Source organism: Oreochromis niloticus, linkage group LG13 (assembly GCF_001858045.2).
Source record: "Oreochromis niloticus isolate F11D_XX linkage group LG13, O_niloticus_UMD_NMBU, whole genome shotgun sequence".
In the NCBI taxonomy this organism is placed as follows: domain Eukaryota; kingdom Metazoa; phylum Chordata; class Actinopteri; order Cichliformes; family Cichlidae; genus Oreochromis; species Oreochromis niloticus.
In genome coordinates this window covers 11237188-11260491 of record NC_031978.2, presented here as the reverse complement: position 1 = coordinate 11260491, position 23304 = coordinate 11237188, and the positions used below count along the sequence as shown (strand labels likewise).

Genomic DNA, 23304 nt, shown 5'->3' with positions numbered 1-23304 from the left:
GAGTTCTATTTTTGAATACTGTGGTGCACTGAAAAGTTAAACCTTGATCAATGATCTCCACAGGGTATGGTAACAAACATTTTTTTCATTCTTTTTTTTAATTACAATCTGTTATTTTAAATAATACTGTTGGTACAAATCCAGACTGGCTCTGGATTATGAGGAAAAATGCCAGGATTACAGCTGTAACTTTTGAATTTGAATTCTATACAAATGTTTTTGCTGAGTCGGTAATTTGCTGTGGATTCAACCACATCTAAACTGTGGTCACTGAATAACAGATTACTTACACTTCTGCACGTTTCTTTTCAAGAGGTTCGGACGAGAGGCTGCTGCAGGGTACAAAGATGAGCGTGACCTCCTGGTTTCTGGTTAGCAGCGGTGGGACTCGCCACCGACTCCCGCGGGAAATGATCTTTGTCGGCCGGGATGACTGTGAGCTCATGCTACAGGTAAAGACATTTGACATGCCTCTTTTTTTCACTAAAATAAGCCCCAATAAAACAATCCTGTTTGATTTTACTGTTTAGAGATCATTAAAACTGCTGTACACATAGATGTGACCTTACCTAGAAATTTCTCTCAGCCTTAGAAGTAAGCTGCGGAGTTCACATTGACCTGTTTCATTGGACAGTGCAATAACTGTACTAAGGATGGAACAACAATAGCACACAATGCTCATGCTGCTGCTCTTAAAGTAGCAGAGGTTGATTTATATGTCTGTATGTTGATGTCGCTGCAGCTGTGCATGCATCCAGAGAGACCACGTGCATGCTCATGTGTACCTCTGGTCACTGCACTAATAATAGAAAGTGGGGCAGATACCTCTTGAGTTAGATCTTATCTGATGTGTGTTGTTGTGGATAGAGTATTCATCCATGGCTACAGCACTCCAGTTATGACATTACATTTTTAAAAACTTTTCACTGCCACCAGTGCCTGTCAGAAAGTATGACTGTCAAAAACACATTTGTTTAGGACTCACTGATCCTGAGTCAGCAGACATTTTCTGTTCACTGTTTACACTATGCATCACACATACACTTCTGTCTGCTTTTAGTTTCTGTTTTCTGTACAAAACCTCTATACAACACTGAAAATTAGATTTTCTGTGTGTAATTTGTATTAGTTAAATGATAAATGTTCAGATAATCAAATCTAATCTTCAGAGTTGTTTAAAATACAACCCGATGTATGAGTTTGTCTGTGTCTGTGATATCTTACTAATGTCTTTGCATCCATAAAACTTGGAAAGTACTTGCTGTTCTGATGGTATCGTATCACGCCTTTACAGTCTGGTTTCTCACAGCCTTCAGTGGTTAAGTAATACAGGTTGTTTGCTTTGCTTTAAGTTGTAAAAGATCTCTTTCTTTTCTTCAAGTGGTTTCTTAATGTGTTTTTGATGACCTGCGTGTCTTCAGGTTCTGTATGTGGGCTTTTCTTTCTGTGTGTCCTCTTGTAATTCTATCCCTGTGATGTGTTTGGAACCAGAGAAAGATAAGGGAACTATTCCAAGTTACAGACATTATTGGTTTTGTGTATTCGTGTGCTTGGACAGCACATGTGAAGCGGCTTACAGTTACCCTCCATGTGACTGTTTTAACAAGCCAAGGCATCATCACATGGTTTAAGGCTGCTTGTGTCATGCACCAAATAAAACAGTAATGCACACTCACAGATAGAATATCAAAATACAAGTGAATATATGACAGAGAATTATCACATAGTTGCTTGAGTGGTCTGCGTAAGTGTTTTGTAGATGTTTTGTTGTCAGCTTGAAGAATTAGCTTGTTTTTCCCATCAGTCATACTGTGTTTGTGCTACATTGTATTTGACAGTCGTAGTATTTGCAAACTAAGGATAATGATCCGAAACGCCTAGCTCTTATTTTCTTATTGAACAGAGAAAGTGTTTAGTAAATAGAGGAACACCAAACTTTATGATATTATTTTAACTGCTACAAATGATTTTTCCTGAATTAAACATTTCGAGGACGTGGCTTGGCTCTGCATATGTTCTGTTGGTTGTCAGTGTGTCTGAGTATAGCAGCATGAGTCCTCTCTCCTGTACAATGAGCAGCTCAGCTGGTCTCTATCCTGTTTGATCTAGCCTAATCTCACTAAAGTAATCGCTTTCACAGTTGGCCCTCTGGAGTTGCTTCCCTTGGCTTTACTAAGCCTTGCAGCTTTATCTTAACATTTTTTCTTCACCACGAGCATGTTTTTTTGTTTAAACAAGGAGTGAATGGCTTATAGGAAAGTCATATGAGAACTGAGTATCAGATTCCGCTCCCATAATCAGCACTGGCTGATTTCAGTGGAATAAATTCACTATTGTCTGCCTTGCTTCATTCCAGAAATTACTTAGTCTTTGATTATTTTTAGTCATTATTAGTTCTATTTGTAATGGTGCCCAATGTATCTGTTACTTTTATAGTTTGCCTCCTTTGTATTTGTCTGCCCTGCCATCATTTGTTTCACCTATGCTTGATTGTTTCCACTTGCATCTCGTTGTTACCTGTGTTTCGTCACCAATCGCCTCTGTGAGTATATACGGTCCTGTTGACATCTGTGTCTTTGTGTATTGTTTTGGATTCTTTGAACACTGCCCTTGGGCCCTCTTTTCTGTGACATCTGCATTGTTAAAATTTTGCATTTAACAGGTTAGTGAAAGAGGTTCTGTGGTTCCACAACCCTAAAGCCCTTAGATGAGCCTGAGTTTATGCTTGTGCACATATTTACCGGATATATCCTCTGTATTTGTCAGCGTTCGAGAGGTTTAAGGCTGGCAACAGAAATGCGGTCACTCCCAGATGAGCTAATCATTGAGAAATGACTTACCTAATATCAACCCCAGATCCAGCAGACCTTTCAATCTCAAAAAGTAAAATTAAAACGGAAACACTGACATTTCCACACAAAATAATTCCAGGTTGTCCTGTTTTATTTGCATTTTTATAGATTTAGGGTTTTGCAGTAGATATCTGACTGTAGCAAATTTGCTAACCAGTCAGTGTCATTGCAATTCTTCAGATACATGAAACATTTCTGTGGCACTGGTACATGAGACATACTTACCAAATTCCACAGCATATTTCTCTCCGAGGCTCTTGCCATCTTTTTTTTTTTTTTTAAGCTATGCAGAAGGTTGCAGTGTTTCTACTGGAAACTGTTTATCCTCCAAACAGCCTGCTTAAAATCAATATTTTACCTCCAATCTCCAGTTACTATTCCACTGCTCTTCTTTGTCTGCTGTGTGTGTCTGTGTGTGCGCAAAGTGTGTGTACAGCTGTGCACAAATGCAAATGATTACAATGAGCCCCGACACAGACATTGAAATACCTGCTGATATGCTTAAAGTTGATATGATAGTAGATATCATATGCAGTAACCCTGATATTTACCTTCAGAGTTACATTCTTGACATTGTCATGGGTTCTGATAATTCCACAAAGGCTTAAGATTGTGTAGCTTGTTCTGGTTCAGTGATATACAATATTCTAATCGTTTATGTAAGAAAGAGTTACTGTCCTGATGTTTGGTGTGAATAACCTGTGAATCTGTGCTGAAGTACAACAGCACACATAAAGAGTAAAGCCAACAATCACACATTATTTTGAGGTCCAGATGTCAATAATCACATTACACATGTTACCACTTGCTAATGTTTCATGTCTGTATGTTTTTGTTTGAAGTCGCGCAGTGTGGATAAGCAGCATGCAGTCATCAACTACGAGCCTGGGACTGACGAACACAAGGTTAAGGATCTGGGCAGTCTGAATGGGGTGAGTACAAACACCAAAATATGCTAAGGACAGGAGTAAGCATCAAGATAAAAGGACTAGAAGAGGGTACAGAGTCAAAAAGCAGAGGAAAAAGGGGGAGAGGATGGATGACAGATGGGGAGGAGTAAGATAATAAAAGGACAGAGAAATGGAGAGAGAGAGGTAAAAGTAGGAGAGATGGAGATGAGGTTAGAGATTTATTTTGAGGTTTATTTCTGGAAGTCATTGGGACCTTCTTCTTTTCTGCTGCTAATCAATCACCTTGTCAATCAAGATTCATATCAAGGCTTGGATCAATTTGAATCTAAACCCAATTATGCAAATTGCTGCTTAAGGGCAAACTCTGTGATGTGAACATGAATTAAGGAGTCAATTTGCCAATAAAACACATCTTTAGGACCTGTTTTCTTACCTTGATTGATTTAAATAACTCTCCCTAAAGGGTTTATGAGAAGACAATGGAAGAAAAAAGCTGTCAGTGTTTTCTGATGCTACTTGAAATACACATTGTAAACATGAGCTGGCAGAAAGAATGCTATTCTGGAAGATGAAATAAAGAGTAAGCATTATAAATTTTTCTTATTGCAGGAATGGAAATTCAGAACAAGTTTTGTGAAGTTTGTTGTAGATGTGTAATGTTTTTGGGTATAAGATAAAAGATGTGTGGAGAAAAGCATAATTATTTGCATATTTAGGGTTATAGATAGTGAAGTAATACCCAAGTTGGAATAGATTAAATTGGTTGATACCAAAATTTGAGCAGCATATTCATCACAAAATACCACATAATAAACACCATAGTTGATGTTAACATGACGCATACGAGAATTGTGGGGAACACATTTATATTCGTTTTTGTAATTCTTGGTTTCTCTGTTTCTTTGACTCAGTAAAACCTGGTTACACGCAGCTACCACATGGCGTTAGTCATGTGTAGTGATTCGTACTCAGTCACAGCCCACCAGATTAGACACATATGCACAATGCCCCTTACATCCTCTCTAGCTCTCAGACAGGAAGCCCAAGTCAGAGCCGCTTCCTGCTGTGTCATTAACCATCCAGCTTCTTTGACGGGATTTAGAGGAAGTTTTCTCCTGCTGAGTCAGTGGATATACTGAGGTTTGCCACGGTCTAAAAAGCTATGTTTGGACAGTGTCACCATTTGCTGTCTTTCTGAAGTCATTTCATAGCTGTGTTGTTGAAATATTTGGATTTCATCTCACTGGAGAGAAGACAGAAATGTTTTATTACAACAGCAGTGCAAGTGTGATAGATTTTCATTGGCAATCCAGTGAAACCTGATCTTTCCCAGAGCTGTACAGTAGAAAAAAGGGTGAAAGGGTTGTGTGGGGATATGAGGAGAGAAATGGAAAGCAAAACTCCAAACAAAACAAAGAAATACAGGATTTCATTTGCTTTGGCATTTGATCCACGCTATCCAGACCAGTTGTAGTTTCTATATAAAAAGCCCTGTTGACTATATGAAAGTTTATTATTGGTGTTTAAATCTGTCGGATTGGTTTATCCTAACTTCATAATCCTAAAACTGTAAACTGTTTAGGCTGTTTAGACTAGAGCTATAATCTTAACTTGATTATTTTATCACTAGAAAAATAATCTGTTGCTATTTTGCTAGTCGGTTAATCATTTTATCCATCCATTAGTTTAACCTCTTAACAAGCTAGAGACATAGATGGCTGAGTGATGTATTTGTTTTTGCAAAAATGCTGAACATCATCTGTTTTGAGCTTACTTTATGAATCTGAAGCTTTGTCATGTCCTGTGTTGAATGTTATTAACCTGAATATCTTTAGATGTTGAATTGTTGGTTAGACCAAGCAAGCTGTCTCTGCTGTGAGCTTTGGTGATTTATAATGGCTGTAAATTAAAAAAAAAGAAAAAACATAAGTAAAAAAATTAAACATTATTAGAATGTTAATTGTTGATGAAAAGGAAATCAATATAAAGAAAGAAATATGTCAACCATAGTATTTAAAGTACTAAAGCAAATATTTTAACTGGAATTTTACTTTTACTTTATTTTTCTTTAAATTACTGCCTTTGTGTACCCTCTCTCTGCAGACCTTTGTAAACGATGTCCGCATTCAGGAGCAGATGTACATCACTCTAAAGTTAGAGGACAAGCTGAGGTTTGGATATGATATCCTTCACTAATCTGTTCACCCCTCACACAACCAGCAATAGGGTCACCATTTAGAAAACATGCTGAGGAAAATTTTTAAGTTTCACCAAGGTGCCAAACTTGTGTTGTGACCTATAAACATAGTAGAATTCACAACTTGCAGTAGTGTATCAGTTCTTAAACAGTTTGTGTCATGGCCAAAACAGCTCATCCCTGACACCCCATAACCTTTATCAATCTATAACAATACGTAGGGAATTATGAATCATTTCTTTCAATAGATTAGCATTTTTAGATTATCATTATTATTATTATTATTTTATAATTAAAATTGGGAAAAATATTACAATCATTTAAATTAGTTTTACTTACCTGCTTTGTGCTTCCCCACCTGTGGGCTTGCATTAGTGTCTGTAATTATGTCATAGTTGTGCTATGGTGGCCCGTATTTCCTTAACCTTTCTGTTTCACATACCAACCTGTTTACGGTGGTGAGAGGAGAACTCACTGTGCCTGAGGAGGCTCTAAAGGTGAGGACCTTAGCCCTAACATGGTCATGTTTCACAGTTGTATTGTACTACATATATGACTATTCATTTTGTGTGTCAATTTCTTCTTCTCCCTTTAGCATGAAAAGTTCACCATTGGCCTCCAACTCAGCAAGAAGCCATCGACTGGTGAAACCGCTAGCACCACAGCCACAAGCAAATCTCCCACTAAGACCCCAACAAAGGCACATAGATCCCCCAGCCACACTAAATCAGGGGAGAGCAAAGTCACGGATGGGGTCACTTCCTCCAAAGACTCGTCTGCCAAACCTGTTGACACTCATAAAGCTGAGGAGAGGATAGGAGGTAAGAGACAAAACAAAAGTAAATGTGGAAAAGTAATTTAGTCTGCTGTTTCCTTAATTTATACATTTCTTTTATGAATAAAGATATCTTCAGTGGAATTTTAATTTTGTGGTGATCCAAAAGTAGCCCTGAGACTGAAATAACAACAAAAGCAATACAAATGTTTAGTAATGGTTTTATGCTATATTAACAAGTAGAAAATGTATGTTCTGATATATAGCTCTGCAAATACTCTCTAAAACCTCTAGATGTAATACCACAGTTTCAAAAGCAGTTCACTGAATTTTTCACTTTCTACATCCCTGAGAGAGCAGGCTTCATATTCGCATTCAGGCTTCACATTCATGTCATCATTTAGTGCAGGGGTGGGGGAACTCCAGGCCTCAATGGCCGGTGTCCTGCAGGTTTTACGTGTGTCCTTGATCCAAAACAGCTGATCTAAACAGCCGAATTACCTCCTTAACATGTCTTGAAGTTATCCAGAGGACTTGTAATGAAATAACCATTTGATTCAGGTGTGTTGACCCAGGGTGATATCTAAAACCTGCAGGACAGCGGCCCTTGAGGCCTGGAGTTCCCCACCCCTGGTTTAGTGTTTGTGTCTTGTTTTTTTTGTTTTTTGGGGGTTTTTTTGTTGATGTGTTTTTCCCAAATAAGGAAACCTTTTTTAAAATAAGAATATTGTGTAATGTAAGTGTGGTAGGGTTAGGCCAGTAGGGGGTGGACATGGTCACAGGAAAAATTGCTGCCCGGCGCTGAGTATTATCATGAAGACGGCTTACATCTGAGGGTGTCCCTAATAAGTGACATCAGTGGGCATGTTGGGGTACTAGCAGTATTTCTGGTTAATCTCCAGATGTTAAAACAAGGCCATAGAGGGCTTGGGTTTACAGACAGCTTAAGCTGTAATAGGGTCAGATTGAATGAATAATGCAAACCAACATCCCAGCTCTGCTGTCTGTAAAATGCAGTAAGATACACAGACACAGACATAAATTTGGACCTAAACAGGTAACGATATACACTCAGTTTTGTATGTTGCCTGATCTTCCACTCAGTTTTTAAATGACACTCATGCTGTGATTCATGAGGATGCAATCTCACAGTGTTATTGCTTCAGTACCAGACCTCACTCACATATTATAATTTACAGTAAACATACGTTCAGTAGTTTTTATATAGATCAGCCCTACTTACGGTAACCAATTTGGCACTGACGATCTATAATTATCTGGATATACTGTGTTTAAACTAACACATCACAGGGTGAAGGGTACTTAAATGGGGGGAAAAAGGCATAAGATGAGGAAAGAATGCTAAGAACTTGACGAGATGTGCTCTGATACGGTGCTCAGTGATGTTTCCTCTCACTTCCTTACTGAGTTTAGGAGTTACCACTGGAGCATAGTACCTTATCTTATAGTCTGATAAGAACAGGGAGGCAAATGGAAAGCTTGTCTTTCATATCCACCATTTACTTCTGAAAGAGAAAGGACCCAAAACATTGAATGTTCACATGCGTGTTCATCCAAGCTGGCTAAAGTTTTGAAAATAGGTCAGTGTTGCAAGACCCGACTAGGGGGAATTAAAGCACAAACACAGACATACGCAAGGAGCAGCTGGGTTAATTTTGGTGCATCGTGTTTCAGTGAACTGTTTATCTAGATACGACCTGAGTATGTAAAGTCAGTAATAAACACTCGCCTTCACAGAGTAACATGTAGACTCACTGCAAGGCTTTGTTAAAATGTTTTTGTGTGAACATTTGCCCCAGGGGATATTACAGCACTGCCTCGTGGGACCCCCCTATATGGCCAGCCGTCTTGGTGGGGGGATGGGGATGCAGATGATGAGAATTCTTTCAAACAGGAAAACAGGACATCCACAAAAAAGCATGACAGCTCCACTTCAGGTAGGAGGCTGTGAAATTTTGAATTATTTGACACTTTCAGAGATCAAACGCAAACATATGCTTTCTTGGGTTATACACCAAGCAGTGTACATGTACAATGACAGTGTTATATTTTCAAAACATAGTTGTAAGAATGCCAAATGATTTCCACATATTATAATAAACTTTGTGTAGTTGTCATTGGTTTGTAAAAGGTGTTTTTACTGTTAGCACTTGGTAACTGCTTTACAAATAGACATGACGTGGAAGTTCAATTTCATACTCTATATTAGGATATGCACTTTCAGTAATTTAAATGAAGCTTCTATTTGCTTTAGTTCAAGCAAAAAATTTAAAATAAAAGTGTTTTATTGTTTATTGTGTATAGTTACAATGTACTGTGATAGAAACTTTGTTGTTAAATAGCTAACACATTAAAGATGCTATGTTAAGTTGAATCAGTAGCTTAAGTCATCCTAATGTCCTCCAGCTCCGTTTATTTGCTTTCTTTGTGTTGAAGGGGTGATGTCCAGCTAGCCTGTGTGTTTGTATCTGTGACAGTCCAAGTGCACACAAAGGCCTTTTTCATAGCATGTATGCATGTATGTCTGTTTGCCTGCACTATGCGATTAGACAGTGACCATTGGACTGAGGGGGGAATAACGTTAACTAGAAGCCGATAGTCAGAGTAACAGGATTAGAGGAATAGTGGAACAGCTCAGTGATACAAAAAAATCAGTCTGTGCCAGGCTGGTTTAGTGTGGACCAGAAGGAGTGGGGGGAGGTTAACCAAACACAAAAAAACACTGGAGCAGACTGAAGCATCCTCAAATCTCTCGTTACATCTGGATGGATAGTCGGGCAGCATCTTTGCCAGTCGGTAAAAGAAGACTTTGGGGGTTTTTTTTGTTTGTTTGTTTACCTCTTTTAACAGTCAGTTATAGGTGCTTTCTATTCTCTATGATTCTCATCACTCTGTGGATTTTGGTGTCGTATTTTTGTGGTGAAGTGAGATTAGAAAAGCTTGTCAGTTTGGAGTAAATCTGCGAAAGTGTGGAGGGTTGATTTGAAACCAAACGAAAAAAAAAAAACGTTTCCAGAAGATCAGCCAAATGGGATTGGCTACTTCAGTTATGGAAGCGGGTGAGTAAAAGGCATTTACCCTCCGCAGCATCGGCTTTTAAAAGATGAATGTTGAAACGTTGGATTTTGAAGCGGCATATTTATCAGTATGTTATCAGTGGACATTTCATTTTAAGTGGTGTGGCTTTACCTCCATGTGTATTTCCTCTAATAGGTCATTTGCTTCAGATATGACAGTTAGGAGGAAGTGAAAGCGAGAAAGAGAGGTTTGGGAGTAGGAAGCGATTCTGTTTGGTTGTGTGCTTTGTAGCATATATGTGTACTTCAGTTAAATTTAGTGTGTGTCTTTTTATCTTTGCCTCTGAATAGGCTGTGCTGTCAGAGTCCCCTCCCCTCCCCTCCTCATGTATTGTTACTCAAGCTGATTGGGTTACACCATTGCACCAGCTCCCCCCTTTCCTCCCAACACACACACACACACACCCAACTTTTGACACACAGCGTCCAAACAGACCACACTAAGTGTACACTGCAGCAATCATTAGCCAACCACGCTCTAATTCTTTGGTAAGTATCACTTTCTCATCCATACACTTTGAGTAATGAAGCTGGTAAAAGGCTTTCAATTTGGGTCAGCTTTGTATTTATCTAATATTTTACCTTGCACTTGATTGCCAGCAGCTCATTTAAGAGCTGTCTGGTCAGTGAAATCTCTTCAACTCTCAAGTCTGTGAAATGAAAAGGGGTTTGGTGTTGTAATGTTAGGCCAACAGAAATCCTGGAACACATTCAGCAGTTAGTTTGAACCTAGTGGTTAAAAAGCATTAAAATTGTTATTGGAGTTCTTTACTTTGGAGAAGTGACTAATGTAAGTGATTCTCAGATGACTTATGTTCACACTAACTCACTCCTTACATGAGTGGGATAGAGGAAGTTTTCTGAGTTCATCAGAATTTTAAAGGAAGAACTATTGCTGTTTATATTGTTTTGTCTCTCTTTTTAAAACTGTTTGTTTTAACACCAGAAGGCCCTGAAAGCTAAGAGATCACAGAGAAGAAATGTGAACAGTGTAGTAGTACTGCTGTTTGAAAGTTGAACCATGTGTTCTGTCTCAGTTGAATGGTATTACTATGTTCTCATAGTCATTGAATCTTAAGCATCACTGCACATATTTGATCTAAAGTACATCATATTTGCTCTCAGTCTAAATCTGTGTTGTAAATCTTTCCAAAACTGCTGAGCTGCTTATGCTGGCAGCCACTGATAGTTTTAAAAAGATTTTTTTTAAAATCAGCTAAACTGAGCTGAGGGAAGTAAAGTGAAGTGGAAAATGCAGCTTTTAACTAAGAGATTGTACCTTTTGGAATGTCCTGTTTTCTCTCTGAAGTCATTAAGCAGCTCTGTGATATATTTAAAATAAATATTTTATTAGAAATGTGTTCACTGTTGCTCACTCTTGTATTGTGCAGACAGTTTCTGTTTCTTGTTTCTTTTTGCCAATTGCCATATGTTCCTATGTTTGCTCTCCAACATGAAGCAGATGGCCCTTCTAATTTCTGCAAGTATCATTTGTCATATTCAGATCTCACAGAGGCTCTGTTTGCTAATACGGACAAATGAGAAAAAAAGTGCTCCATATTGCCAGTACCCTGAAATCAGGTTTTAAAGAGCTATGCCGGCACTACTTCTTTTTTTTAGAGTGACAGAAAGTGAAAATGAGAAACAGAAAGTTGTTGTGAAGAACAAAACCTGAGTGGATTGATCTGTGTCTTGAATGGCTTGATTTTCAATATTTTCAGTCTTTAGGCAACATACAAAATCTTTGGTACCGGAAGCTTTGTGTTTTTCTTTTAAAAAGGATGTGTGCAGAGCAAAGAGTTGGTAACACAACACAACCCCAAAATAAAATCTCACCATCTAATTTTGGCTAAGATTTTCACAGGTTGGTTGGTTGGTTAGGTGGTTTTATTTTAATCCACTGATGTCAAATATTTATTGCCAACCCAAATTTGATCTATTTTCTAATACATCTTTTGGTATTTTCTGAACTTAGAAAGCAAAGAGGCACATCGAGGGGAGAAAGCTAAAGAGGGTGGCCTTCATGCGCCCACTGCCCATGATTCCAGTTACTTTGAGATCCCCACCAAGGAGGGTCACATGGCCAGTAACGGCATCCACGAGATTCCTACCAAGGACACCGAGGGCACAGCCAGTCACATCACTACAGGTAAAGTGAAGTATATGTTTAATTATTTTTGATATGTCTTGATAAAAGCAGGTGTATTTATGTTTTGTATTCTTCATGTTATTCACGTTGAACTTTTGAGAAATCTTTTATGGCAAAAATAAGAGATTAGTGTGCATCTAGTGCAGACAAAGTAGCAGTTATTCTGCTAGAGACAGTGGCTTATTTGAGTATATTTTAGCAAATGTCTATGCACTACTGTATAATTACACAATCTGGTTATATGCATTTTGTCTTTCAGAAAAGTGCTTCAGTTAGCAAACTTATATTTAGTACTGACTGACACAGTAGTATGTCTGCTCCACAGCTCAAGGTCACGCCTCCTTTACCATAGAGTTTGACAACACGTCTCCAGGGAAAGTCACCATTAAAGACCATGTGTCAAAGTTCACACCCGATCACCACAGATCTCGCTCCAAGAAGAGTGGAGCAGGAAGTGGAGGTGCAGGAGGAAGGGACTTGAGTACCCTACAGGCTGCTATGATGGCATCTGAGAGCAAAGTAGCTGATTGGCTAGCCCAGAATGACCCCACTCTTGTGCGCAGCGAGTCGACAGAGGATGACAGCAAGAGCAGCAAGAGCATCAAGAGCGATGTGCCAGTTCATCTGAAAAGACTGAAAGGTAGAGTGCGTTTATTGTCTGTATGTCTGTAGATTGTGCGTTTTGTTGTGCCTCTTTCTGGTTGCCCTGATTATTTGTCCTTCCTCTAACAAAATAATTCAATTTACTCCCTGCAATAATCCTTATTTGTGATTTATCAGTTATTTCACCAGAAACGTCATTGTAATGCCACTTTCTTAGTGTAATAGTGTAATACTGTCATTGCCATACTATGCGCAGTTGGAGTTGATTCTCTGCCAGAGGTTGTTGGCAGTGGTAGCCAAGCAGGGGAGATTAGCAGCTAGAAGAAAATACCATGCTTACTCCTCTGCTGCTGTGTAGCTCAGCCCCTTTTTCCTGTTTGCAGAAAGGAGTACTCATACTCGCATGCATAGAATACATCCTGCCATTTAAAGCCTGATTGCATGATCAGAAAAATGTTTTTCTTCTTTTGTATCATGTGTGGGGTAAGGTTTGAAAATACTATTGCTGTAGATTTCTTGGTTGTCTGTGTTTCTTTCTCCCCATTACTTGCAAGCAGCCAGCTGCTGAGTCGGCTCCTGCTGCTATGGGTTTTTATGAGAATTGATTAAACCAAGCAAGGTTAAGCCTTGTGCTCTCTCCCTCTAAAGAGAGTTTAGGTTTGATGCTAGGCTAGGCCATGCACATGTCTTGAGTCAATTAAATGAAGGCCAATTTATGATAGTGCTGGCATGTGTAAGGGAAGGGACCAGCAGATGCGAGCTGATGAAAATGGAAATCTATTAGCAGAAGTGAAAGGGAGAGAAGGTAATTCATTAGATGGAGTTAGTACAACACGCATGTTAATTGGCTGTCAGAATGGCTCAGCTATGGGACTATTATTTTACTAAGAGTTTTGGGTTGCTGGACGCTGCAGTCTTTTCAAAATGTGGCTGAAGAGCAAGGAGATAGAGGGTAAGTGGACAGCTGGATGAAATGCTATCTGCAGACAGGTACAGAGGGAAGGTGGGAAGAAGCAGGACGAGAGAGCAGTATTTGCAGTAACTGCAGCCAAGGTGACTAAACAAAGAGAAGCAAGACAGAGAGAGAGAGAGACAGAGAGACTTGTGTACACTGCAGTAGAAGCAGAAAGGGAGGCAGCAAAGGATGGGAGCATTTTTTTTAGTTAGTTGTTATGGTAACAGTGATGCAAATGATGGCAGGGAAGGCGAGCGTTCAGACATACATAGCAAGCACTAGTGCTGAACATCTGTCTGTGTGTCTGTGTGTGAAGGTTGCAGCGGCATGTGTGAGACATGCGTTTCAGTGCTGATGAGGGCGTGTGCGAAGCATGTGCTGCTTACATGTTGGTTTGTGTTACTGAAATTCGCCAGGTCTGCGTCTGCTGCATGTGTGTGCTGGAATCATGCTCTGCACTGATCTGCAGACAAGCAGTGCGGCATGTGTGAGAGGAGGCTTGTGAGATGTGCTCAGGGTGTGTCATAGAGGTGCTAGGCAGAGAGGATGGCAGAGGTTCAGCAAGAAAATTGAGAGGAAGCAAATGAGGTTTTGATTTCTAACCATCAAGGTAAGTCTTTCTTTTATCACTGTAGGAAATTGTGTACAGGATATATCTTTAAACTGTTGGTTATTTAGAATATGAACTGCCATGTGTGTGCATGAGAATTTAAGTATTTCGTTGCACTCTTATCAGCATATTGCCAAATATGTGCGATTTGAGATGTTATTAAGAATACAAAATTAGTTTTCTTATTAATGATGAAAAGTTAAGTGTTTCATGTGAAATGTAATTAATTTTCCCTAATAGTTAAAGCCTATCACATACTCAGGACTTTAAATTCAATTGAATGTGTTGTACTTGCAGTGTATCCTCACATATATTACAATTCAGTGTATGTTTGAGGTTGTGTGTTTGCTTGCATGCTTGTGTGAATGTGTCCACATGTAAAGTAAGTACGTTCTTGTATCAAATGCTCAGCTGTGTATGTGTATGTGTCTGTTTACGTGTGTGTGTGTGTGTGCGCGGGCAGAGGCCAGCTCCACTGTGAGTCATAGTGGGGCGAGTGGGACAGAGCACTGGACTCTCACAGACATCTCTGTTCTCTTCTGGCCCTACCAAGGGCTTCTTTGTTCGGACACACAGCATGAAAGACCTGCCTCTCGTTGTCTGCTTATCTGCTGATCTCTTCAAGCTACTGTTTTCTTTTTTTCTTCTTGTTAATGAAATATATGCTTTAATAAATGCTGAACAGTTTGGAAAGATGGAACATTTGTAGGAGGTGACCGGTGGAATGTGACAAATGAGCCACAGACTCTGAATTATGCCCTAGGCAGCAGAATCATTGTGATATCCCAGTGTGGAAAAAGTACTTACAGGGGTGCTCTGCAATTTAATATTGTACTTGAATGAAGGTTGGCGCCCTGTGAAAGGCAGATTTTTTTTTTTTTAAAAGAGTTCCACAGTCTGGCTCATAAACTATAGCAAGGAATAAGACACAACTAGATGTAGAAACAATATGATCAACTTAAAAGAACCTGCATTTATCAGACAGTCAGCATTATAATGCATGCATGCGCAGCTGGCAGCATGTATGAAAAGTAAAATAATTAAATTAAAAGAGTTCACTGTAGCATAGCCAGTCAGTCTGCAGGAAGGAGGGAGCTGTTAAAGCTGGGCATACTGGGCCAAGGTGTAGCTCATCCAGCTATCCACCAAAGCACAACAAGACCAAAGCAAAACAGAGACACCTAGTGTTTGGATGGCATAGAGGTCATCTCAAAAGGTATATTGCTGTTTAGATCTCCATCTCTCACATTTTTAAAAAAGACTTTCTTAGACTTGACAAAACAAACAAAAGTAGTAGATTCAAGTAGTAGAAGTAATTATAAAACTAAAGCGTGTCATATGTGGAGCTTCTGTAAGTACACATGTCACTGTTGACATAAATAATGCGTCATACTGATACGCCACCAATGTTTACCGGCTTTCCAGTTTTAATTAAATACTGTCCATAACTTGACTCTCAGTCCTGATTACAATGAAATAAATCTAGAAAGTTATAGGTGAAGTCACATTTAGCATTAACAGATTCAAAGGCACAGTCTGTGCACAGCGAACCTGCCAAGTCATTGAAGACCACTCAGCATGTATGCATCTTTGAGGCTCTTTGTCCTCTTTTCTCACAGAGGGCAGTTCACTAGCACTACTTGCACATTGTGTCTGAAGTGAAAAACAGCCTAAAAACAAGCTTTTGGAGCCTGTATTATTTTGGAGAAAGTATTAACTATATCACAGAGCTTTGGGTTTATACAATGTATGTCATCATGTGCAGCAGCAGTCCTGTGGTGTTTCCTTCCCTTCGCTTCTCCCATATCCTGATGGACTGACTCCCAGCTAGTGAAATGCCAGTGACTGGTTAGGTCTTTGATTGTGTGACATTCTGTTAGCTCTAATGACAATACTTTCCCTATCCTGAGCATTCTTCAGTCTCTGTTTTTTCCTTTTTGTCACACTTAATCCGTTTTCATTCCTTGCCACTCCACCCTCCTCATTTTCCACATCCCCCAATCTTCCTCTCTGTTCAGCCTTCCCTTTTCTTTTGCCTTTTACTTCCCCTCCTTCTTCAGTCTGAACCCCCTCTACACACATACACACGTACGCACACACTCTAGTCCAGCCTTCTTCTACTTCGCTTCCCTCTCCATGCTTTCCTCCTCCCCTCCCCCTCGCCTCTCTTGCTGTCAGTGAAGTAGGCAGGGATAGTGGTGGGTGGCATGTCTGGATTAGCGTGGACGTGATGATTTGACCCAGACTGATCCAAATGTAGAATAACTCGAGTAATGTGGTAGGTTGTGAATTTAGGGTCTGTTTTATGTATTAAATGTTTGTGTCACAACTGAAAGTTCATAGTTCATTTAGACCACAAATGTGGTTTTAGGTGGATGTGGTTCTGTGTGCCTGGCTCTTGTTTTAACTGCTTGTTTTCAGAACGTGCTGCACATGCTGCTGTATGCACAGCATTGCTATATTGCATCTTTTTACACAAGCTGTGGTCTGTTGCTGTGGAATTGTTCTGCATATATGTTGTGATATAAATGTAAGATATTTTGCTGGAGAATATGTGAACTGTCAATATAGTCAATAGTCAATTCAAATAATTCTTTCTTTTTTTTTTTTGTCCCTTTAGGCAGCAAACATGAGGATGGCACTCAGAGCGACTCAGAGAATGGGCTGGGGCTGCGTTTTGCCAACCGACGCCATGCTTTAGAGGAACGCCTAAAAGCGTCACACAGCCACGTGGGAGCAGGAGGATCTGGAGAAACAGGAGGGGGGAACATAACAGTCAGTGGGACCAGAACAACTGGGACTCGTACTGCTTTTATGATCGAGTTCTATGATGAGGAAAACCCTCGCAAGCGCCGGTCATATTCATTTTCCCAGACCGCACCCCTGCTGGGAGCAGGAGTTGGCGGAGAGGGACTCTGTCCTCAGCCTCCTTCTCACCCCAAGGTGTTTAGCATTTCCACCTCAGCCACAACAGCCTCAGACTCAGGTAATAAAACTCAGATTTAATGTATTTTTACACTCTTTCTATGACCAGATTTTGTTTGTCTTTCCCAAAGTAAATGTTTAAAACTATACCCATTAAATATAATAAGACATACTGGGAGTTTAGCTATTCAAGTAAAGGACACAAAGGCACTATATATCCTCTGTAAAAGTATTGTATGTATGTGTGACCATTATGTTTTTTTAACAGCTGTATTTCTGTGCTCTGTGTGTATACCTTTCAGGTAAGGTCCCAGCCCCAATACCAGCTACAGTGACTGTAGGTGCCCCCACAGCTGCCCGAGTGCTTCTTAAACAGAGGTCAGAGGACCCAAGTATTGGTCGGAGCTCGGCCAGTACCGGGCTGGCGACTGGTAGCCCCACCACCCCCAGTGAGGACACATCAGTTGTGGGCAGAGGTGCAAGTACAGCTGGTGTGGAGGCAGAAGACGACCACAGTGATAAAGGCACATACACCATCGAACTGGAAAACAAGAACCCGGAGGAAGAGGAGGCCAGGCGAATGATAGACAAGGTAGCGTGGAAACATGTCTGTTATCCTGCCCTGGTTTTCACAGTCCTTGAAATGAGATGTATTTAGGATCCCACATTTTTGGGCCAAAAACATCACCACTAGTTTGTAATAAAAAAGTTATTTTCAGAAACTAAATCCTAAACTCTACATAACAAACTGAAACAATCTGTAAGTCTGTAAAGCCTTAAATACCTAGATTGAAATCTTTTTTCGCCTGAGATGTGCTGTGGAAATAGTATACAATAAATTACAATAGTAAATTTAAATGTGGGTTATTTAAAGGACATTTGTTGCATTTTGTTGTTTGAGTCTTAATTTTTTATGTTCTGATCCCTCTAAAGTCACAAGAAAGCAAAAAATATGTGTGTTGTTGCTTTTCGTTACCAAACATTGACCATAAAAGTAGCAGTTAGAATGACAAGCATCATTTAAAGTCTCTCTGCAGTAACTGCAGAAAGTAATTGAGCCAACATAAACAGGCCAGAGCAAGGTTAATAGTCTGTTTATTACCTGCTTCATTGGCAGTTTTAGGGGTAGTGAGTCCTATGAGAGCACTTGGCGTTGTTGACATTAAAACAAAGCTATCCCCTTTCTGTTGCCTTGTTTGACCACCACCCATCTTCTCTGTCCCATTGGTAAAGCTAATGCTTCTATAGTTGCCTGGAGAGACTTACTCCATCAAGGACTGTCCTGCTTTATTAAACAATGCTCCAGGGAGGCTGCGCCACCATCATCAATTTCCTACTGCTGCCGCTGGTCTTGTGCCATAGAGCTTTTTCATGGTCACTGAAAACATACTGGAAATAGGCAAGAAATGCACTTAGAGAGATGACTGACAGTTAAATTTACAGAGACAATTTTACTTGCTAAGGTTAGAAAGTTCTAGAAAAGAAAGTTTGCAACTCTAAGAATGGCCAGTAGTTTTTATTTGTCACCTGACCGATTCAGAAGTTGGGATTGGCACATAAACCTTTTTTAGGAAGTCAGGTTGTTGCTGTGGGTTATTAAATTACAAGGTTATCACACAGGCCTGATTTTAACTTTCCTAAATGACATCTTAGTGTGGCACTTGTCCCTTCAAGTGCTGCATGCAGGTGTTATCTTAGGAGGAGCTGTGATATAATTAGTGGGGTGTATTTCGAGGTAGTGGTAGTCTGGGCACATTACATTCAAAACTGGAAGTGTTGTTATGCTAATTCCTGTAATTAGCTGACACACTAATTGGCACACTGCTCACAGTCTGTCCGCCTTTCGCTCTCTTTTCCTTTGTAAATAGTGCATGTGTGTCTGTGTGTGTGTGTGTGTGTGTCTGTGTGATTTGTGTCTGATATTTTTTTATGTCGCCATGGTACTCAACTAACCAGACCCAATTAATGCTTTATTTCAACAGCACTTACTTCTGTTTAGTTCACTTTTGTTCAGTAGGAGAAGTGTTGAATGATATGTTTATAAAATATATTATGGAGGTATTTCATTTTCATTCCAAAGACTACCATTATTCTGTTGCATACAAAATGTGCATATTGTCTAAAGATTAAATGTACTTGAGCAAAATGTTTTTGTGTTCTTCTTTTTCACATATTTTTAGGTGTTTGGTGTGCAGCAGAACAAAGACTCGTCGATTCTGTCAGACCTGAAAGGAGAAGGAAAAGGAAAGGAGGCAGGACAGAGTGGAAAAGAGGTAGAAAACAGAACTTGAACTGATTATTTGTTTTTGCTTTGTTACTTTTTTATGCCCCTTATAGTATTTTTCTTCCCTTTTCTCTCTTTGATTAGCTTTTTTTATGTTCACCTATAGATTAGCATTTATTGTTAAAGTACTGACAATAGCCTCTTAGTCCAGTGTCATATAACAGACTTAAGATTCATGACTAAGCTTCATATTGTGTGTCAGAATAACTCTGATGGCACTTACTGCCTAAGCCTGTTCGTGGGAGTAGGCATGTCCTCCCTACGAGTGACCTAGATCATACTAAGATGAGGAGAGACATGCTCGGCCCTTTAGGCAGTTTTACAAGAGGGAGGGGACAGCGTGTGTGTGCGGTGACAGCCTTTCTGTCTGGTCTTCTGTCTTTTATGCACCCCTGTTTGGGTGATTTATATGTATTTAAATAACACACAGAGCATATAGCAAACTGATTTTTTTTAAATATAAAATAAAAATGTAGAGAAATATCTTCATCCTTACAGTCTAACTCAGTTCTCTCATCATTTATTATACATTTGCTTTAGTGGCTTTTAGATATAGCGACTGTCATGATCTCCTGGGTATTTTTTGTGCCACCATTAAGTTAAGTGAGCTTTATTGTAATTTTCTCAATCCCGTTTTCTTCTCTGTTTTGCCCCCCCAGGCTCTCCCTGGTGATTCTAGCTGGGTCTCTCAGTGGGCCAGCATAGCAGCCAATCACACAAGAACAGACCCAGAGGGTTCAGGAGCAGAAACAGCCAGCTTCCTGCACAAAGAGAGAGGTAGATACTATTGAAAACTCAGTTTTTAAACACAATATGTTATCATTTTTAAAACCTTGATATGCTAAATATTTCAAAGTAGAAACTAGGACTGAAAATCCTTTTTCTTTAATATCATGCAAAAAAAAAGAAAACAAAAAGAATGACAATTAAGTTGGTTTTTCTTCTAGGTGCTAATACTGTTGAGTCTGGTGCCTCCCTCAGCAGAGGCGAATCCTCCTCCAGTCTGACTGACCGTAAGCGTAGGACCCTCCCTCAGCTCCCTGTGGATGACTCCCGGGCTAAATCCGCTACCCAGACTCTGAGGTCAGAGATTGGGGAAAAGCAGGATACTGAACCTCAGGAGAAAGAGAACAAGGGAGACGGGGAGTCCCCGACTCCCACGGAGGACAGCGAAATGACTAGTAAACGGAAACAAAGCTCCACCTCCTCTCCATCTAAGGCTTCTCTCCGGACTTCTGGAAGCACTGAGAGGAGGAAGAAGTCAGAGGAGAGGAAAGGAGGAGGAGGAGGAGCAGGAGAAGGAAGTGAGAAGTCTGGAAAGCCTCTCGTCCGCCAGGGCAGTTTCACAATTGAGAAGCCCAGTGCCAGCGTCCCTGCCGAGCTCATCCCACGTATAAACAGAGGCTGCAATGGGCGTGAACGCAGTGATTCTGTAGGCAGTATGGATACTGCAACTCTCCTGAAGGACACTGAAGCTGTCATGGCTTTCCTAGAGGCCAAACTAAGAGATGAAAACAAACTAGATCAGAAAAGTAGTAAAGGTGGCATCACTGCTCAGGGTTCAAGTTCAGCCCTCCTCCCTCGGACTGACTCTATCTCTCCTGAGTCAGATGTCGACACAGCCAGCACAGCTAGTCATGTGGCTGAATCAGCAGATAAGAAAGCAGCAGCCAGTGTACAAAAACGGCGTTCCCTCAGCAGCATGCACCGGGAGAAAAGCAATATGAGCACAGCTTCCAAAACCAGCATCACAAATCCCAGTGCTCGTGAACGGTTGGAGAGAAAGACTAAAAGCAGGCCAGTCGAAGCAACGACCCGGACTGATGCACGTCGCTCTGTTCAGCCATCTTCTGCCTCCTCCAGAGCACGGCAGCCCTCTGCAGATCTCACTGATGATGACCAGACTTCATCCTTTCCCATCTCCGACATCCTCTCCTCAGACCAGGAGACCTACTCTGGACCTCTGGGGCACTCAGCACATGGACGCGGCTCAGATGATGTCTTGCAATCCAAACTTGATAGGTCTGCTAAGACATCTGCCAGTGGTTCTTCCAAAACCAGCCGGACTCTTCATGCAGCCACAGCCTCCTCCTTGAGCAAGCAAGCCTCACTGCCTCAGCCGCGACCCACAAGAGCTTCCCTTCTCCGTCGTGCTCGACTGGGAGACACATCTGACACGGATCTAGCTGATGCAGACAGGGTGTCTGTGGCTTCTGAGGTGTCCACCACCAGCTCCACCTCTAAACCGCCATCGGGTCGGAAAGGGATGTCACGGCTGGATTTGCTGGCGCAACCCCGAAGAAACCGTCTGGGCTCCATCTCAGCCCGCAGTGACTCTGAGTGTACAGTGACCCGAAGCTCCACCTCTTCACCCCGGCTATCATCTGAGACTGCTCTGCGTCTGGGCTTGCGCTCATCAACACCCACGGAGAACAAGCTGACACCCAGGATGAGAGCCAACAGCGTGTCCAAACTGAATGAAGCCAAAACCAAGACCACTACAGCGGGGTACTGCTCGCCCACAGGTGAATACATCTACTCCAACACTGTTGTCTGATTGATTCAGATTTTTCAGTTTTTTAGAGAAAGGAAAAAGTAGAATTCTAGTTTTAGCTGTTCATTTTATTTTTGTTTTGACCTAATTATCAGTTTCTTTGTAAAAAAGTATGACAAAGTCTAATTACATCTACATCATTGCATACCTCACATGTCAGTGTGTAAACATCTGTGTCCAAACATTTCCACCTTGTTGTGATGAATTTGTGCATTGGTTTTCATCATCCAGAGAGCTTTCAACCCGAACCTCCAGGTGGTGATACAGAGGAGGAGCTAATGGGTACTGTACCAGGACTATAGAGCCTAACTAGACTGTGTGTGTGTGTCTAGTGTGTACAAGTGTGTGTCAGACCTGGGTCACAGGAATAGAAGGTTGACTTGAGCTCAACCACAGGATCTGAATTGTGTTACTGCAGCATCTCAAGAGTTTTATTATTTTAAAAATGGTGCTGCTTGCATTTAAAAGTCAAATGAAAACAATGTAATTTTGAGTCGCTTCTTTGGCAAAAATTGCTACATACAAAAATACAAAGGCTTAGTGAATCACCAGTAAATATCAAGGCAAACTACAATGACCCAGCTCTAGCATATTTGCATTGTTAACAACGTCTCCTACCTTAAATCTGCTGTGATGAGGACTCGAATGCTCTACCCATACGCTTACGCTTGACTTTTTGTACTGCGTCAAATCTGTAGTTTGGCCCTATATCCCATGCTACATGCAGCCTGAGGTGCACCTTTTCAGAGGTTTCCTAGTTCTTTTTTTGTAGTAGTATGTTGTACTGTATGTAATTATTAATTAGCTGAAACTGCCGTGATACAAATGGTAACAGGATTTGTTTGTATCTAGATTGTTTACTGCGCTGATGCAGTAGCTAGATTTATACAAGTTTACCATGTTTTTTAAATGTTTTCATAGATTCAGTGAATTCAATCATATTCAATTCCAATATGATTAGCCGAGTGTCACTCCTGATAGCAAATCAATACAGTCGTATCAGCTCTGTAAAGTATACGAAATTTTTTTATAGCAGGTATAAATGCTAACAGCAATGTATTCAACGCAGTATTAAAGATTAAGCTTCACTTCTATCCAAAGAGCTGATATTTAATCTCCAACTCTGTGATCATGTGGTCTTGGCTCCACCTTGTGGAAAATTTTCATGTAGAGCAGGGGTGTCGGACCACGTACAGTCCACTTTGTGGCAAAGAAAGAAATCTGTCAGCACGACTCTTTGGGCCGAAGTTATAAGACGTGCAGAATTAGGTAGGTCATTGCCCAGCCTGTCCCTTAATTTTAAAGCAAAAGGTTTTTTGAACAGTTTTTGACCATTTATTTTAGTCCTATTGTAAAAAAACTGAAAGTTTTATAATTGATAGTGAAAAACA

At 40.4% G+C, this 23304-nt stretch overlaps 1 protein-coding gene across 7 annotated transcripts in view; it reads left to right on the top strand.

The window, feature by feature from the left end:
• The window catches only part of cep170aa (centrosomal protein 170Aa), a 38586-nt gene that overhangs the window by 9714 nt on the left and 5568 nt on the right, over positions 1-23304 (top strand). For 3 of the 7 annotated variants that reach the window (XM_005474336.4, XM_005474335.4, XM_005474334.4), the window contains exons 3-17: positions 314-452; positions 3695-3784; positions 5867-5945; positions 6399-6457; positions 6556-6781; positions 8556-8693; positions 11809-11982; positions 12308-12622; positions 16771-17136; positions 17378-17667; positions 19256-19348; positions 20019-20136; positions 20307-21884; positions 22145-22195; positions 23090-23182. In XM_005474336.4, the coding sequence (XP_005474393.1) occupies positions 348-452; positions 3695-3784; positions 5867-5945; positions 6399-6457; positions 6556-6781; positions 8556-8693; positions 11809-11982; positions 12308-12622; positions 16771-17136; positions 17378-17667; positions 19256-19348; positions 20019-20136; positions 20307-21884; positions 22145-22195; positions 23090-23182 (3775 nt within the window). In that variant the 5' untranslated portion in view covers positions 314-347. Of the gene's footprint in view, positions 1-313; positions 453-3694; positions 3785-5866; positions 5946-6398; positions 6458-6555; positions 6782-8555; positions 8694-9903; positions 10323-11808; positions 11983-12307; positions 12623-16770; positions 17137-17377; positions 17668-19255; positions 19349-20018; positions 20137-20306; positions 21885-22144; positions 22196-23089; positions 23183-23304 lie in introns of those variants that run through there. The other 4 variants (XM_005474340.4, XM_005474339.4, XM_005474337.4 and 1 more) reach the window with 3 other exon arrangements.